Source organism: Pinus tabuliformis, chromosome 9 (assembly GCF_031772625.1).
Source record: "Pinus tabuliformis cultivar Carrire ecotype Pingquan chromosome 9, CPIR1, whole genome shotgun sequence".
Lineage (NCBI taxonomy): Eukaryota > Viridiplantae > Streptophyta > Pinopsida > Pinales > Pinaceae > Pinus > Pinus tabuliformis.
Genome location: NC_142307.1, coordinates 1,412,173,882 through 1,412,188,940, shown reverse-complemented (window position 1 = coordinate 1,412,188,940; position 15,059 = coordinate 1,412,173,882). Strand labels below are relative to the sequence as shown.

The 15,059-nt window shown below is 37.4% G+C and overlaps 1 protein-coding gene across 2 annotated transcripts in view; it reads left to right on the top strand.

Annotated features, from left to right (window-relative positions):
• Nucleotides 1-15,059, top strand: part of LOC149153837 (protein transport protein SEC24 C-like) — a 179,061-nt gene that overhangs the window by 98,698 nt on the left and 65,304 nt on the right. For both annotated transcript variants that reach the window (XM_089438519.1, XM_089438520.1), the window contains exon 14: nucleotides 2,472-2,548. In XM_089438519.1, the coding sequence (XP_089294645.1) occupies nucleotides 2,472-2,548 (77 nt within the window). The remainder of the gene's footprint in view (nucleotides 1-2,471; nucleotides 2,549-15,059) is intronic.

Sequence of the window (15,059 nt, the reverse complement as noted above, 5' to 3'; positions counted from 1 at the left end):
GGCTTCCATGGAGGATGACATGCCCTAATGAGGCTGACTTCTTAGCTGCTACGCCGACTTGGTCTTGAAGGGGTATTCTTACACTTTAGACACAAAAATAATTCTTTTAACATGTTACAAGATGCCCAGTGGGGTCTTCTTCATATGACAATGACTCTATAGACTTCTTGACTCTATGACAAACCCTAGAAGCACTCAATAACTGCTTGACCTATAAATAAAATGACCTTGAGCATGAAACCCATGTTACGAAAGATAACAATAATAATTTGTTCTTTCTTTTTACAACATACAAGAATCAAGAGTACATTTCATATTTATGAAGACCAAACCTAGTTACATTTTTCAACACCATCAAGTGTGACTCTCAACACACATGCAACATATGAGGACTATGTAGAACATCCCTCCTAGTTTCACTAAGTGATACCACATCATCATGCAAAAGTCACTAGGAGGCTTCAACCATTTTGAAACATATATCTCCTAACCATCATCAACTAATCCCTTGGGGGGCTGGAACCGTTATCCATGCCCACGATAAGATTATATACCAAACTACCATAATAGATAGCATGTTACACATACATCAAAAGTGCAACCAAGCGATGATTAACAAGGCAAGCACACGTGAGACTATCATCATCCAACAAGGAGAAGCTAGACTCCCCCAACCAAAGATCTCCATCAAATGATATAATACTATGAAGAGAAGACTCTCCATGAGGATGAATTCCCCCCAGGTCGATGCAAAAGCTCCAAGGAACCAGCGTCAAATCTCCATCAATGTGATGAAAATTATGATGTGGAAGCTCTTATATTATGTGGTGTGACAGGCCCATTTTTCTCTGTTGGAGATTAGTAATAAAGAAATTGTTGAGTTTCAGTGTCATGGGTTAGTGAGGTCCAGTTTAATGGTTCTCAAGTCGGCTTATCAGATTTCATCATGAATATGCCCATTTATGCCTCACTTTGACAGGTTCTAAGCATTGTTGAATGTAGTAGGTGGGTATTTCTACTTTCCAAATGGATGATTTGAAGGAAATCTAGCCACTTGTGTACACTGTATGCCATTTGTACGTAATCCTTGTCTGGGTCTTGTAATGGAGGAATGAAGGGCTACCTAAGGATATGCCTCTTCCCACTTATCTGTTCGTCTTGGAATGGAGTTCATGGACCATGACTACTAAATTGATTAAGGATGTAGTACAGGCTGGGCCAAACTAAGCCAAGATCACAAATTGTGAAGCACTTTTCTTGCGTTGAATGTTGTTGCATAACATGAGTATCGCCATAAGTACATGACTAGTTGGAGTACCACAATCTAATTCCCGAAACCATCATGGACACATGACACCATCAATGCAAAGGTTTTCCTGATGCATGGATCTTGAAGTGGCAGCACTGCCTTTCTGGTATGTCAGAGGCAGCAGGGCCCTCAATTTATTTCATCTTTGAAGTGGGGTGCATTTAAAAGGAAGGCCCAGTGTAGAAAATACATAGGTAGTATAGGAAGCTATCATGAAAACAATACCTCTTTGATAATTGTAAGCCATTGTCTTGGATTCCTTCTTTGACACTTGAAAGTAATGATTTGTGTTTTGTGACCAAAGTTATCCCGAAATGGACTGGAGTGTTAAGCTACCACTGGAGACCTGCTAATGTTGTTGCTATCATTTTAATGTGATCAGCAGAAAGAATAATGGTAGTAGCAACTTTGAATGGTACACATTCACTGTCACAATGAATGCCCGTGGAGTCTATACCTCTAGCTTATCAATGTGTAATCAAATGGCCGTGGGTAAGAGAAAACACCTCCGATTTACTTTGAAAGTGCTTTGGATGCCACCTGTATGTTTTATTGATGTATGATTCTATGAAACAACCCTCTCATAGATGGTGATCACCACAGTGATAATCTCCCGGGAATGCTCAAATCTCCTTGGTACTATGTGGACAGATTTGTAGATGTCTAAAAATCAGTATAAAACTTAAAAGATGCCATGGCTCTACATACCTTGCTCCAAAGAGAACATGAAGATGCTTGATGAGGACACACTATTTCTATCATGCATTGTGTATTTGATGTTAGTATTCTGTCACAAGGCGATAAGAAAAAGAATCTGTGTTTGTTATTTTGTTTGGTAAATTGTTTGCATTCTTTGATTTGCTTGCTTCCTTGTTAAATGGAGAATAATTGCTTTGATTTACAATTGGATTCCCTTCCCTTCAATCTGATCTATTTTGAAACCTTTAGGCTTTTCCAAGGATGTAAATTTCAACATAATTTCTGTCCCTCCAGCCCTCATTAAGATGTAATTTTTTTTTTTTTAACCATGGATACAGATCTTTTCATCTAGAATAAACTGGTAGCTCTGCTAGGTTAGTCTTCTTGTTATCAATCACACCTTATATTTTGGGAGTGGAATTGTGTCTTCTAACTCTTCACCTGTCTTACAATTTATGCACAGTCCTACCATCAATTGGCGTTGGAGCTCTCTCTGCTAGAGAGGCAGAAGGGAGGGCAAACATAAGTGCCGGGGAAAAGGTATGAACGGAGTTTCTCGTTATGTAGCTGGTGTTAAGATCATGTCAATGAATTTAAATTTACTGTGTTAGTCAAAATCAGAATTCTTATTGTTTGTGTGTAGCGGAATTTAAATTTTTTGGTTTCTTAAAAGAATCCGGAAGATGATGCACATTGCATTTATAGAACACAAGTACTGAGTATTATGTATATTCATCTGTTTATATGTTATGAATATAATATATAAAAATAATAAAAATAATATAAAGAATATAAATAATAATAATCATAAAAATGATTAATTAAATAATTAATTATTAAAGAGACTTTTCCCAAAGGACTTGACTAATCGTAAATGGGCATGTTGTCTAGTATATAAGCAGGGCCCTAATTTGTCACCACAACATCTCATATCTCTTGTACATTTAACATTCTTTATATAAATATCCTGCTGGTCTTATAATGGATAATTACATATTCCAAATATTCTGAATATTCCACTGCATATAGAAACTTTGTTCGTAATAGTGGTATTAGAGCTATTTGACCCTCTGGCCACTCAACCGTTGCACAGAGAGTCTGATCCGACTTTTAGGTATCAATTCTTTGTCATTTGATAAGGCCTTTTAGCCACATAAAGTGTTTGGATATTATTGGAAGAATTGTTGTTATTGATGTCAAAGGAGACACCATCTTGAAAAGATCACGGCATAAGCTTGTATAGGATTTCAAGCCCTGTCCAACGAGCACTTACTCGGCTTCTAACTCCTTATCATTGATGAGATATGAAATTTTCAAATTGGGAACCCATATTCTTCAAGTCGGCTTACATGAGCCTACATGACCTCAAGTCAGCCTTATTGCCAAGAGATGTGTCACTTCATGTAAGGTTCAATTCATATAAATACAAGTTGTGGCTCTCTATTTCATCCATCCCACTTGGTCAATCATAAAAATAAGACATTTGATTTGAGGTAAGATATAAAAGGTTCACAACTCGTGAACTAAGGAGCAGTTCAATAAGGCAAAAAGAGGTATCAATGAGTTTTCTTTTGGGTATTTGGTGATATCTTTCTGTGGTTTTTGGATTCGTTTGGGAACAGACTTCGACTCCTCTTGGGGAGCAAATTTCAGCCTTCTTGAATCACATTCGGCCCCTCTTTGGAAGCATATCTCAACACCCTTTTTGGAGTTATTTATTTTTCCTTGTTGATCACTACAAACCTTTGTTTGAGCATACATTTCAGTCCTTGGAGCAGACATATTTGGCCTATTATCTCAGATATGTGGCTCGGGTCTGAGGCCAAACAAACCTCAGATCTGTGACATATTTTTTGGGCTTGCGAAGCATTTGACCTCAACTTTAAAGAGAAGAGTCTCAGCCCTGTGGGAGCAGAAGGACTCAACGCTGTGGGAGTAGCAGGCCTCGACTCTGTGGAACAACAGAACTTAAGCCTTGTTGGGAATAGAACTTAGACCTTTTTCTGGAACAAACCTTGGGCTTCCTTGATAGCAGACCTTGGTCTCACTTTGGGACTGTTTTTGAAAGCAGATCTTGACACCTTGTTGAAGTAGATTTCGAAGGCAGGCATTGCGGTTGTTTGGAAACCTGGTTGGAGCATATTTTTGTGAATCTTGTTGAAGCTATAACAAAGTTTCAGATTAGTCCTTGCGTTGAATTTGAAGACAATCTTGGAAACTATAGTTGGAGCATCTTTGAGGCATTTTTAAAGCATTGTTGGAGACACTTTTTGAAGTCTTGTTGGAGAAGCTTGTAGAGGACATGTTGTGAACAACTTGAAGCCATCATTGGAGTAACCATTGAAGAGTTTTTGTGCAACATCGGAAGCAAACTTGAGACACTTGTTGAAGCCTGTTGAAGATATTCTTTGGAGTAGCCTAGTTGAAGCATTATTGAAGACAATTTTGGAGAATTTTTGAAATAAGTATCTTTGGTAAAGTTGTTGTTAAAAGTTTGACCAAGTTGGAGCTTGGAGTTGTTGAAAGGATTGAGTCCTTATTTTTGACCAAGATGGAGCTTTGAAGTTGTTGAGAGCTTTGGAGTCCTCATTTTGACCAAGTAGGAGCTTGGATCTGTTCAGGGTTGGAGGCTGATTTGTTGTAAAAGAGGATTTGTTTTGTGATAAAAACCTTAACTAGTATAAAATAACAATTGAAAGAAATACCGGTTCACCCCCACTCTTAGTTTTTCCAACAAAGATTATCTATTTTTCTATTAAGGCTTTGGTCATTAAATTTTTCTACATATATATCTATGTATATGTATATAAGGAAAATAATATTATAGGAAAAAGATATTATATATATAAAAAATAGAAAAAAACAATTTAAAAAAATAAAAAAATAAAAAAAAATTTAAAAAAGATGAGTAAGTCAAAGTCTAAACCCAAAAAAAACAATCGGCATGCGATGACTGCAAACCTCATGCAACACTTGCAGAACGACCATCATTGCGTACCCTACTGTTGTCGCTGCAACCAAATAGTCGCATATAGTCCACATTATTCTTCCAACCCACAACCACCATTTGCCATCTACCATCCATCCTTGCTCCCCCGTGTATATTTGTAGGAATTCTGTGGCTGTTTGCAGGAATTAAACATATTCTAGATCTCAATTATTAAACACTGCCACTATAACTCTGTCGATCTCTGACCACCTCCGATCGCCGATTAACGCTTTATCGCTATCGGTGCATTGGCATTTCACAGTCCACCAACCTTTGACCTCTGTCTAATGTGATTGCGATTAGATCGCGACTGTTGATTGTTTCTCGATCCAACGGTCGATATCCTTTCCCGATGCAAAGTTGCCCGACAGTCCTCCATCGTTGATCTACACTTAGTAGATCCAACGATCTACCATGGATTTGGATAGACAACAGGCACGGGGGTTAACCGCCCGATAAAGCGGTTTCCCCTCATCCCTCCACTGCTACGTGTCCTCTGATTAGTGGAATTGGAGCCAAACGGTAAAAACCGCTTACGACTTTCCTTCGGCCCGAAATCCACTTCTCTGCCTTTGAGCACTGCTCTTCGTCGATTATCCTTCTTGCCCCTTCAGCATTCGAAGACCGTCGATCTATGAGATCGATGGGTTTCGTTCCTTGTCGCCTATGTCATCGATCTTCGAGATCCAATGGTTCTTATGCTTCGACGACTCACTTCTTCCTTAGTCCTTTTCTTTATGGTTTTCACTGTTTCTTTAGCGTTTCCTCTGTGGTTTAGGTTTCTTTAAAGGGTTTCATTCTTCCACTTTTGCGATTCAACTTCTTTGAGCTTAACTCCTCAGTGAATTCTCACTTCGCTACCTCTCCAACGCTTCACTCTGTTTCCTCAGTTGGATTCAAAGACCCGTGATGATTCCTCTAAATCATTCTCTCCTTTGCGTGTTCTGTAGAATTCTACCTGCAACCTTGTTACAGTACCTACGAATTCATATGTAATTCATCCATAAAATACTCATTTTACACATTTACACAGCTAGGAATAAACCTCTATATACATAAATATAAACAAATGATTACATTCGAGCCTCTGTGTCTCTCATAGGCTTGATCTTCAACTATCAGTGGCCTCCCCCCTTTCACTCTGCTCGTAGGCTTACATTTATACCAGAAATGTTCTTTGAACTAATTTTGGTTTAAATCCTAGATCTACTGAACTGACTCCTAAATGTCCTCTATCCTCTATGTTCACTTCTAATTTCATTTAATTCCTAAGAACTCTCTTTAGTTTCTCAAATCATGAACTGCTTTAAGAGTTATAATTGACTTCTAACTCTTTTGTCATTACTAACCACTCATGTTCTCCTTTATTCGAGAGCATTTACAAGATATCTCACATTATCTAATTAATTCCTATTATATGCACTCCAAAGCCTAAATATTACATTAATTCATCACTTAGGAATCCAAATTCCTTAAAATACATGACCCCCCTATGTCTACTAATTTACAATGATTTTCCTTGGGTTGAATGCTCCTGCATCAAGAGCCAACCAATATCGGCTCGTCAAGGATGGAAAATCGTTCATCATCAACGTGCACAAAGGCAAGTCGGAAATCTCATTGGTAAGTGCCAACCAAGCCAAGAAATTGATCAGTTCCAACAATAGGAATTTTTTATTGTTTTTAAGAGAAAAGTCAGTCATCCTTGGAGGGGTGTACTAAGAAACATAAACAACAATTGGAGGAGTTGTTACAGGCATAACAAGGATGTGTTCCGAGTGCCTAAAGGGTTACCACTTAAGAGAGAAGTGGAGCATGAGATCCAACGATTGCAAGACTCCCCATTGCCAAATATTGGTCTATACAGGCAGTCTGTTATAGAAGCAAGTGAGGTGAAGAAACAATTGCAGCAGCAACTGGTACAGGGTGTCATTCAACTGAGTACATCACCATGTGGGTCACCCATCATCATTGTGCCGAAGAAGATGGGATTTGGCAGATGTGTATAGATTACAGGGCGTTGAACAAAATCACGCTCAAGAACATATACCCCATGCCCAAGATAGATGATCTGCTAGAGCAATTATAGCAAGAAAAGTACTTCACCAACTTGGACTTGAAGTCTGGATATCATGAGGTTCGAGTCAAAGAATAAGATACATGGAAGACCGCCTTCAAAACTAGGCAAGTTTTATATGAGTGGTTAGTCATGCCATTTGGCATATGTAATGCACTAGCTACATTTATGAGATTAATGAATGATGTACTGCGCCCTTTATAGATTCATTTGTTATTATCTATTTAGATGATATACTGATATATGGTGCTACCTGGGAGGAGCATATGTCACATTTGACACAAGTGCTGGAAACATTGAATAAGCACCAACTGCTAGCAAATCTCAAGAAGTGCGAGTTTGCGCAACAATTTTTGGTGTATCTGGGGTATGTGTCCAGTGGAGGAGAACTGAAGATAGATCCTTCCAAGATGGAGGCCATCGTGAAATGGCCGATGCCTACTAATGTTTTTGAGGCCAGGAGTTTCGTTGGGGCAACACAGTACCTAAGGAAGTTCATAGGCTCATTTTCAGCATGTTGTCACACATAATGTTTAAGCACTGCGACAACGACTTAGATCGTGAGCTGTTACCCTGATCCCCAATCTCTCCGTTAAGCTGTCTCCCTACAACAGGCTAGGGGGTAGACCTTATGGAAATGGAATGAAGGAGAACTAGTTGGGAAGCAATCAGTTCGGGAGACACAGTGAAGCCACCAAGTATTTGATTAAGATTTAGCAAGACTTATAAGATTTGATTAAATTTAAATGATTGCTACCAGTGCCATATGGAGTCAACAATCTTGCCAAGAAATTTACAACCGCTGCTTGGATGAGTGACTATCTTATATGAAATGCAAATCCTAAAACTAATGTGAGATGCAGGAATCTTGGTTAATTTTAGTTAAATGTGTATCTAAGTTTAAACCCATCGATCTTTTTTATATTGAGCCCGATTTCGTAGTAATTGGCAGAGAGAAGATAAGGTGAAGCACTTTAAGGTGTGATTAACGATACCTCTCCCGAAAATCTGACATACCCAGTGCCTCCGACACTACAGAGAGCTATGGCTCTGACGATTGCAAGGTCACCATTTTAAGTACCATTAAAAGTAGGCTTCTCAAGCAAAGATAGATGGGTCACTATCTTTCTATTGACCAAGCTTATGCTTGGAAGTAAATTTTAGTTATGCAAAACTAACTTAATATGAAAAGGCACGATATGATTAGAAAATGAGATGAAGTTAGCTTCGAGGATTAGAAACGCTTATGTCACAAAAGCCTTTAATCACCAAAATGAAAATTTCTCTTCAGTAGACAAAGATTTAAAGATAAACCCCTTAAAATATCACATTTAAACCACAAGCTTACTTCAAATCTTTTTGATACAATTATATCTTAAAGAGAACAAAAATTTCTTCACATTTTAATATCAATGCCAACAAAAATACTCAGCTTAGGAAACAAAAGATATGCAATTTATCACAATTCTATGACAGAGTACTTTAATAATTACTCGAAATATTTAACATGGAATAAACATAAAATAATTCAAGCAATTAATATGACGATCAATTTCAATAGATGTAAAAAATACTCAAAACCTTAACATGCAAATTATTCTAGCAATTAAATTTCGAAAGATCTAAATACCATGAAGAACCATGAAATTCAAATGCTAAGCAATTCACAATCCTATAATTAAAATGATTTTTCTTTAATTTTCAAATCTAGAAAAAAAATTGTCTGTAGTCAATCTTTAGAGACAATTTGAAGGATATTAAGAGTGTTTGACTATAGAGATTAAAATTTTTAACACTACAACATCTTCCCTTTAAATTTGAAAGTCCAAGAACACCTAACACAAATAAAAAACCAAGAAGAAACTTTAGATTAAAAATATAATTATTCCTTAGGCAAAGTTTAATGTGCTAAGTTTTATGAAAAAATTTAAGGTGGCAAATGATTAATTACGTTTTTAATGTGACAAATGTAAAAAAAATCAAGTCTTAATGAATTAAATTTTTAATGGTCCAAAGGCCACATTAAAATTTTAACGTGAAAGCATAAAGTTCTCTCTTTATTTAATTCGCTAGAAATATCAAGGTCATAAATAAAAACTAGAAATGAAGATTTTTTTGTTTGTTTGTTTCAAACAAAATTAAAACATCATAAAAATCAAAACCAAAAGGAAGAGCAAAAATTAAACTATGAAATTGGATCAAAGTCACACTAAAAAAATTTAAAAATCAAAAATAAAAAATTTAAAAGATTGTAAAAGTAAACTCATAAAAATCAAATGTTTTATAAAAATTGCTAACCCTAACGAATTTCAAACAAAGTAAATAAAAAAAGGAAAATGAAATTGAATGAAACTTTTTGATGTTGGTTTGGCGGTTGCAAGGAAGGATGGATCTAAGGAGCTCGAAGAACTTCGAAGGATGCAGGACTGTGAGAGGGAAGAGTTGTAGGTCGAGGGAGGATACTGGTAGCGTGGGTTAGGAAAGGCAACAGGATAGGGAGCCGAAGTGTAGGCCGCAGGAAAGGAAAATAACGCAGAGAAGGGGGCGCGAAATAGCTAGTAGGTTTGAGGAGATAGCTCATGCGGAGAAAGGGACGAGACATAAAGAGGAGATGGGTGCTGGAGGCCACGGGACACAAAGGAGAGGGAGAGTAGGAAATAGAAAAATGTAGGTCGAAGAAGAGAGATGGGAGGAGGAAAAGGATTGCGGGAGAGGGAGGAGCAGCTCACGTAGAATTGTGATTTTTGAAGAGCTTTAGGGCAGCAGAGATAGCCCAAAAACTTAAAAAAAATTCCTAAAAATTTATTTTATTGAAATGATATGCCTTTGCTTCAGATTTGTCCTCGAAAAACTTATAAAAATTCTCAAATCTAAATTTTGAAATGCTCAAACTGGAAAAAATTTGGAATAATGCCCTTGAAAAATGATATTGAGGCCAGATTTACCCTCCAGTGCCTAGATCTGACTTTAAATTTTTTTCTCTTTCAGACTTGCATCTGCAGAAAACGAAAACAAAAATACCCAGAAACCAGATACACAAAAATAAATAAAACCCCAGAAACCCGAGTCAGAAAACTAAAAAAGTTATTGATCTATGCACAAAGATGGTAGATCTATAAGATCTGAGGAGTATGAGTCCAACTCCGCTACTAGATTTGATAATCTAAGACTCTCAATAGCTAGATCTATCAATTTTCCATATTTTTAAAAATAAATTTTGAAATTTTGGAGTGGTACTAGCCCAAAAACACCCTACAAGAAAAAATAATTTAATCTTAAGATAAGTCCCAAAGCTTATGTGAAATAGGCTCTTCATAAAATATACGCTGAGAGTTGGCTGGTCCAATCGAGAACTGTCCCCAAACGCTCAACGAAAACTCGAAAGATATCCTGCAAACTAGATCAATCATCAAACCAAGTAGAAAAATAGAACAATAATGAAATTTTGAAGAAATAGAGATACCTGTTACTTCGGTCAAAATTAGAATGTCACCTTAGATCCAACAAATTGAATAAGGTATCTGTATTCAGATTATTCTAAAAGAGCTATTGATTGATAGTTTTAACATAACATTAAGCATAAATTAAAAGAGTGTTACCATAAGTTCATGAAGAGGAACACCACAACACGTTGAAACCCCAAAGACTTGCATTAATTCAAAAAGTATACAAGATAGCTTGAGAGCTTAGTACATGATTCAGAGATCGGATGAAAAGACAGACTGACACTGACCTCTAATTTATAGGTAAAATCTCCAACGACTAGTTGGCTTGATCCCTGTAAAATTAATCTCAATTGTTCATAAAGATTTAATTAATATTTAATCATCACTATCGAAATTATTTAATTTTTGAGGAAAAATCGAATTTATCATTTAATTGATTTTTAATTAACTCAAAATTAATTATTTTGAGTTAATTTCCTCAAAAAATTGACTTTGACTTAACCACCAAGGCCCAAGGGTCCAAAATTTCTTGATTTCTTCAATATTCCCTTGGTTAGGGACCTCCAAAAATTAACTTCTTTGAAACCCACGAATTTCACCTTTGGCGAAATTAATTTTAATTTTTACCTAGGACACAAAATTAATTAAATTTCTAGCTTAGGATTTTTAAATTAATTTGGCTTGAAAATTTAATTAATTGACCTATAAGGGGATTAATTATTTTTCCAACCCTCTAATACTTAGCCATGATGTCTAATTATGAGGGGCCATGCACTAGTTATTTTTTACATCAAGATTTTACATTTTAATACATGAAGGGGCAAAACCCGTTCGTTATAGACCCTCAACATTTACCTATTTCTGTGACACAAAATATAATCCAGTAGACCAAGTGACTTGTAATAAAATAATCTAGCCAATTAGCTAGGATTACTTCCGAATCACTTTTACATAGACTTGATCTAAAACACTAGGACTCGCCTAAGATCTTAGCGACAAAATCGACCTTAGTTCAAGTGAGGTTGGAGGGAAAAACTCCACTAATCATCTGTATCTAGAGACACAAATGAATCAGTGAGACAAAAGACCTCTCAGAATGAAGATTGTCACCAAAACCATAGGTTGACTTAGGCTGTTACATAAAGATGCGGTCATACTAAGATTATTTACATTTTACATATGCAGAATGGGCTGACATATTCAAAAAGTGTCAGTTGATGACGAAGTTTGAATGGCATGGACACTCAAACATGATGGATCCCTTTTGCAAAAAAAGGGGTGTACTGCTATGGGGTCGTTGACATCGAGTGGTCAACATAGTGGTAGCAACATAGCTCCCCGCCATAACAACAAGTGGCAAGAGTTTCCAGTGAGGAAAAGGTCAGCAAAAGGGCTTTCGAAGAGCTAAATAAGAAGATCAACCAAGCACTAGTTTTAGCATTACCAAACTTGTAGCGACCATTTGAAGTGGAGACAGATGCGAGTGGGTATGCTATGGAAGAAGTGTTGATCCAGGGAGGAAGGCTTGTATGCTACCATTCTGAAGTATTTCATGGAGCAGTCCTTAACTACCCTGCCTATGACAAGGAGCTCTATGCCATGCTGCAAGCTGTGAATAAGTGGAAGCACTATCTGGTGGGAAAGGAGACAGTAATTCACACAGATCACCTACCGTTATAGTACTTGCATGCCCAAAGTAAGCTACAATGGACCAACCATTACAAGTGGATGGGGTTTTTACAGCAGTTTCATTTGGTGATCAAGTATAAAAAGGGAAGCACAAACAAGTTGGCCAACATGCTTTTAAGGCCACCCACATCAAAGACCACATCTTTGGGGACTTTTATGCACATGGAACCATTAACCCATAATGCATACATAGAGGCATATTCAGAAGATGAAGACTTTAAAGAGGTGTATCAGTAGTTGTAGAGTCAACATCATGTGCACGACGACGATAATACGGTTGATTGCCATCTCTAGGATGGGTTACTCTACAGGCTAGATAAGCTATGTGTTCTTAAACGTGAGCGATTGTAGCTAATCAGAGAGGCTCATACCTCCAAGGTTGCAAGGCACTTTGGTATAGGGAAGATTGTGGCTAACTTGTAGAGGTATGTGTATTGGCCCAAGATGCATGAGTGGGTAGCTAGGTTCATAAGAGGAAGCATGCTTTGTTGTACCAACAAGCTTAGCAACATGAAACAAGGTCTATATCATCCCTTACTTGTAACTACTCGTCCTTGGGAAAACATTCCATGGACTTTGTGGGAGGTTTACCAACAACTAGGAAGGGACATGAATACTTGTTCGTGATTGTTGACAACTTCAGCAAGATGTGTGTTCTGATGCCCTGTAAAAAGACCATCAATGGGCAAAAAGAAACAAACTTGTTCTTTGGAAAGGTCTAGGTGCACTTTGGGATACCAACAAGCATCATTTCAAACAGGGATACAAGATTTCTTAGTGCATTTGGACTACATTATGGGAGAATATGGACAAAAAGTTGAAGAGATCTACAACATTCCATCCACATACAGATGGGCAAACAAAAGTAGCCAACAGGACTTTGGTGCAACTTCTGAGGGGATACAACTAGAAGCATCTGAAGACCTGGGATGAAAATTTGGTATATATACAACATTCTTACTTCAGAGCAGTCCACACTTCTACAGGAAAGTCCCCATTTGAGACTTGTGTTGGATATTTGCCACCTTCACCTTTAGATATTTCACAGGCAACAAGGAGGAGTGAGGGAAGATCTTATAGGAGATGCTTTGAGGGCTGAAAATTTATAGAGAAGATCAGACATTTCCATCTACAGGTACAAGAAACACTGCAGAAGTCATAGGAGAAGTATAAGGCCAGGCATGATCAACATAGAACAGAGAAGTCAATGAAGGTGGGATACAGAGTATGGTTACAATTGAATAAGGAGAGGCTATATGGGTCTGGTAAGAAAATCAAGGCTCTGAGGTATGGTTCCTTTGAGATACTGGGAAAGGTTGGTAATAATGCTTATCGACTCAGTTTACCACCATATATGCACATTTAATTAGTTGTGAATGTAGAGAATTTGAAACTCTATGAGCCTTCCATGCTAGATCAGGAAGAGGAACAAGTCCTACCTTCTGTGGAGGATTTGGCACCAGATGCTTAGGCAGAGTTGATAGAAGATACAGTTTTGTAGAAGAGGTCCAGAACTACAAGACAAGGGTAGCATGACCTTTGGCAGATTGGATTGAAGGGACAACTTCCAGGAAAAGTTAAATGGTACACCAGAGAGAAGGTGGAGGAAAAAATTCCTCACCTCATTCAGTAGAAGCTTTTGGGGACCAAAAGCCTCCCAAAATGGGGAGGTGTGATCCAGATTGGATCATTATATTGTTTTTCATCCATCTTGATGCATTTGGAGTGGAAAAAGTGGAGGAATTAGCTCACGGGACCGTTTTTACTGGCGGGACTCAGTTTGGCAAAACGGGGTCTGAAACCTTCCGAGAGCATTTTGAGGCATCAAGCAATTTTTTTGGGGGTAAAACTTGCCACTTTAGTGTCACACCATTTTATGTTATTCTACACACAAAGATCTTTCCAACGGCGCAAGACACGCGTCAATCGGAGTCTGTTTGCAAAAGTTATGCCACTTAGAAGTTGACCTTCTTGTTTTCACACCTATAGTTCGGGAGGATGCTGCGTCAGCCCCCATTATTCATGGAAAAGGGGCTAGCCACATGATTATTATGTAAAAGACTATAGAAGAGCCTATATTGTAACTTTAGTTAAGAGTTGATGCAGTCAAAATTAACCACCAGGAGGCTATCGCGCTGTGTAATAATCGAGCCACTAGGAGGAAGAGGCATTCCATTCTTTCGAGAGCATTTTGTTCCATAGTTGAACAAAGATAGCCAAGAGAGATAGGAGGTAGAGCACACATAGAGGATCTGTGCACTGTAGCAGCCCACGGGCCATAAACATTACTTCTTTGTACCTGCAACATATTTCCAGACAGAGAAAAAGAACGAAGCGACCTCACCTTCCAGCTAGGTTTTCTCCTGAGGGGTTTCCCAGAGAGCATTTCTTGTGTCTTATGTGTGTGTGTGAAAACTTATTTTGTCGTTCTCTACTTTTCTGCATAATTTCCATTCGCAGACATGCACTAATTACAGTGAAATCTACAAATCTTAAAGTTTAATAAAATTGTAATAGTGTAGAATCTCAGATTTTTAATATAATATTATCGATATGTTGTGACGAACTATCCAGTGGAATATCTACAGTAGTCTACAGATCAATTTTTCATCCGTACTGTGATTATCTTGGTGGATACATTGCCAATATTCCTACATATTGGCGTGACCCTACATAACGAATGCCAAGAAATATTTAATCAATTCATTAATTAACCCAAAACTTAAAATTTAAGTTTGGTTGGAGGTAAATGCCATAAAAAGTCAAGTAAGGAGTATTTAATAAAAGTTTTTAATCTGTGAGATATTTAATTCCATTAAAAGTCCATATATATATATATATATATATATG